Source organism: Sinocyclocheilus anshuiensis, unplaced genomic scaffold, assembly GCF_001515605.1.
Source record: "Sinocyclocheilus anshuiensis isolate Anshui unplaced genomic scaffold, SAMN03320099.WGS_v1.1 scaffold1810, whole genome shotgun sequence".
Lineage (NCBI taxonomy): Eukaryota > Metazoa > Chordata > Actinopteri > Cypriniformes > Cyprinidae > Sinocyclocheilus > Sinocyclocheilus anshuiensis.
The window spans coordinates 1048360-1052972 of record NW_015547669.1 but is presented as its reverse complement, the minus strand read 5'-3'; the positions used below and the strand labels follow the sequence as shown (position 1 = coordinate 1052972).

Genomic DNA, 4613 nt, shown 5'->3' with positions numbered 1-4613 from the left:
AGCAAGTGCTTGTTCAGACTAACTACAGCACATTTACAGCACAACATCTGTTCTGGAGTCAGTTGAGAACAGGGCAAGTGACGGCAGGCCGGAGAATCTTCTGCTGATTTCTGACAGCCCACACGCTTTCTGTCACTGATGGAATAGAATACTAGCTTACTACGTACTGAATACTGAGAAGTGTACACTATACTGCCTGAGAGTTTTGAAAAAAAAATAAAAAATTATATGCAACATTGTTTCATCACAATGCACGTGTGTGGCACTTAGTCATCAGTTATGAAAATGAAAAAAATAAATAAATATAAATAAATAAAATAAATAGTATTACATGTGTTCTACTGCATACTGTATATTTTGGCAAGTATAGTATGTCACAGTGATGGTATTATTAATTAAAACTAAAAGGAACAATATAATGTATATTGTTTTTGTTAACTGAGATAAAGCTGAAATAAAACAAACATTTAATGAAAAACTTAAAGTTAAACAAAAATTTGAAATGTTGCACAGGCAACAAACTAAAAATAAGTTGAAATTGAAGAACTACAATGACTAAAACTAAAACAGAAATAAAAATAAATTAAAGCTAAATAAGTATATTTAATAAAAACAAAAACTCATGAAAATGACAAAAGCTCAAAACAAAATGATTAAAATTAAACTAAACTTTAAAAAAAATTACATTTGAAAGTATTAATAAATACGGTAACACTTTAAGGTGTCCTTGTTACACATTACATGTACTTACTATTATAATAACAATAAATGATGCATAATTACATGCAAGTAATTAATATTACTCAGTACTTACATGTATAATTACACTGTAACAAGAACACCTTAAAATAAAGTGTAACCATAAATACTATAATAGTATATTAATAATACTAAAATAACACTGGCATGTCATGCTATGTGACAGAAATTCACATTCTGTGCACAGTGTAGATATTATACACTGCAGACATTATAATAGTAGCAGTTAGCAGGCTATTCTCAGCACTGAGTCTCAGACAGCACTGCAAGAGACCGTTCACACAGCGCCGGAAGCATAATGCATGCAAAAACCGTGCTGGTTGGTTTAAATATGCATTGCTAATCAGACTGGCTGGCTTTTACACAACCTCTGAGAGTCTGAGTGCCCAGGGTTTTGCTAGCAAACAAAGTTTTGTTTACAGTGTAATGGATTGTAATTAATTAATTAATTTCCAGTCTTTTGTGATTAGCTACTGGATAAAATCATATAGCATGTTTATCATAGTTAACAAAAAGGCCACTCCCTTAGTGTAGCATATGTTATTAGCCAGTAACATGCATCACAGAGGCGTTTACATTCACTCGTTCTAAAATGCATAACTAGAGACATCCTATTACAGAGATTTCCATGACTTCTCCAAGCCTGAAAATCACAATTGTAGAACTCTCCGGTATTTCCAGGGTTTTCATGATTATGGAAACTCTGCCTCAAGCATAACTTCATATTCCACTTTCTTGCACAATTACATCTGTGAAATAACCAGGACTTAAACTGACAGACTATTAGTGAACACTGTGCTTCTGAAACGGAGATAAAATAGAAATTGGGACATTATTTCCTCACCCTTCATGATGTTCCATGCAAATTCAATTCTCCGGATACAATTTCATATAAATTATCTTAAATTGTAATACATAAATAAGTAAAACTTGTGTGTTATTGCTAGATTTACAGATCCTAGAATTTAGTAAACATATATATATATATATATATATATATATACAGTATTTTTTATTTTAGCTTATTTATATTTAAAGATTGTCAGTCAGTTTAATTAAAATCTTCGCTAATTGAAATAATGCTGAAGTAAAATCAAATCTAAAGATTAGATTGAAAAACGTAAACTTAAAAAAACTTGGAAAAAAAGTAGAAAGTAAAAAGATAGACTGAAATAAAATAAGTTCTTAAATGACTAAAACTAAAACAAAAAATACACAAATAATTTAGAAGTATTTTAAGTATTAATTTAAATAAAAATGACAAGTGCATAAACATTACAAAAAAAACAAATATATATCTTCTCAATAAACTCTTAATACATTTTTAAATAAATATAAATGTTAAAAAAATCAATCAATCAATAAATAACAGCACACCAAAAAAGCACAACTTATGTGATATGTTGCTATATTTACAAATGATTGACTTAAAGAAAATATTATCAGTCAGGTTTTTTAATTGAAATAAAATAAAATATAAATATTGCCAAGTAACTGAAATCAAATACGTTTAAAATTACTAAAACTAAAACTGAAATAAAATGAGTAACATAAATATGTTGTATTAAAAATAAAAAAAATTAAAATGACAAAAGCACATAAAGTTACAACAAACCCCTGAAAAACAAAAAAACAAAAGCTAATTCAAAACATTAATCAGTACTACAATAGCATATACAGTAAATAATACTAAAATAACACTGCTATAATTGAAATGATTTGTTTCCATTTCTTAAATCTGTCTTGGTCTTTTATGGTGTTTTTTTTTTTGGCGCTTATGTTATTTGTGGACCTTAACCTAATACTTAGTGGTCACTATATGAACTGTTGTTGTAATGTTTTGACTTTCTAACACAGCTCTTTGTGGTAATGAAAAGAGCTGCAGTAATTCTTGCAAATATTTAGCTCCACTGAAGACAATCATAAAGGTTTCAGAAACGACCTGCGAGTGAGAGCGAGTAAACGCTGACTTAAATGCAGTAGTAATGGAGTCTGTGATGAGACTCACCTTCTCACCGCTGCTCTTCAGATCGAAGGCTGAAATGTCCTCTGCTGCATCCAGCGCAGATGTCTGCCATTATTAAAAATTCAAGAAGAGTCCTCGTCAAACACAGTCCTACAAAAACATCTCTACATGACCTCAATAGCGTCATTAAACTCTAATGCCATTGAGAGGCTCTCTGTTAGTCCAGAAGATCCGAACTGAAGTCCCGCACAGTAATGAAAGTCTCTCTTTATGGCTGCGGATCCCCCCTCGTCCTTTGTGCTTGTTGTTCAGTGCCATTGAAACAAAGCTACTTTTAAGAGCCATCTGCTGGGTGGGAATGAGGCATGGATCATTAGCGCACATCTGGTCACGGACACTTTATAATGGTCTGATGAAGAGAAGGACAGACCGCAGAGAGCCTCGATACAAGGCTTCGGTCAGCGGAGATATTTAACGACATGTTTCAGAGATCCAACATTATTACAACACTTTAAATACTGTATGGCGTGATAAAATGAATCGTGCTGTAGATTCTGGATTTTTTTGCAGGATGAGGTTTCGAGTCAGATAATGTGAAAAAATTCCCTTGTGAAAAAGATTTACGCTTTAGCATGCTTATTTTAATAAAGTACTTATTATGTAAATAATATACTTAAGTGCGAACTGAATGCTTTTGGACATGTTTTAGTTTAATGAAAAAGTTTTATAGTTTAAAATTATATTAAATGCAATTTTAGATCACTTTTTTGACCCACTTAAGTAGGACTTAAGTACATCTTTACATTTACTTTCATAATTATTTAAATGGTCTTTGAAATATGGTTAAAGTTCTGCTGAATGCTTTGTGGTAAACCAAAATATACTTTGTTACTTAATGTATTTGTAATCTATCTGTAATTAAACATTTGTAATGATGCTTTAGTACATTTAAAACATATTAACTTTAAAATGTAATATTGAATAACAGTAACGCACTACAGGTAAAATGATAATCAAGTGCTTTACATGTGCTTCAGTATGTTAGTCCACACATCACAATAAAGGCGCTTAACTGTCAGGTGATCTTTTTTAATTGCCTTTTTCACCATCATATATTTTAGTAATCATCCTAATTAGAAATCATTCGAAAGCTTTGGACACATGGCTTTTTCATTGATTTTATTTTAGATTCAAAAATATATAGTTAAATATTTATTTTATATAAAATAAAACATTTTAGTACAGTGTATTTCCTTTACAGTAAACTTAAACTTCTTAAAGTTTAAAACGTAATAAATACGTTTTTACACTTTAATTTTTAAAAATCTTTCAGCAATAATTTGCTGATTGTCTTCTTTAAAAAGAGACCAACCTTAGTTAAGAGGTTGAAGCATGACACAAGATGAATAAAACTTGATTGATGACTTAAAACGTACTTTAAAGTAAAACTTTTAATTTGACATTATTGCTTTTAAAAGTGTACTTAAGTGGATAAAGAAACAGTCATGAAAGTGACTTAAGTGGACGTTAAGCTCATTAATATTATATTATCTGCAAGTACAGCTTTTTAAAAATATTATTGTAAGATTTGAAGTACACTACAAGTACAGATTAAGTACAGTTAAGTACACTTCTTTTTCCAAGGGACATTTTCATTCTACAGAGCAATTTACTGCACAAAAAGTCAAATATTTTCAGTTTGTTTTTCCTGAAGAGTGCTAGTATATATTCAGACTAAAACCCACAAAACTTTCAAAATGAAACATAACCATGGAAAACCTTGAGGAACAAGGATGAGTTTTCTAGAATGTACCACACACACACACACACACACACACACACACACACACACTCACACTCACACTCACACACACACACACACACACAC

At 30.6% G+C, this 4613-nt stretch overlaps 1 protein-coding gene across 1 annotated transcript in view; it reads right to left on the bottom strand.

Annotated features, from left to right (window-relative positions):
* Nucleotides 1-4613, bottom strand: part of LOC107702712 (multiple PDZ domain protein-like) — a 71316-nt gene that overhangs the window by 5610 nt on the left and 61093 nt on the right. The window contains exon 26 of the mRNA XM_016505111.1: nt 2768-2830. Coding sequence (XP_016360597.1) covers nt 2768-2830 — 63 coding nt within the window. The remainder of the gene's footprint in view (nt 1-2767; nt 2831-4613) is intronic.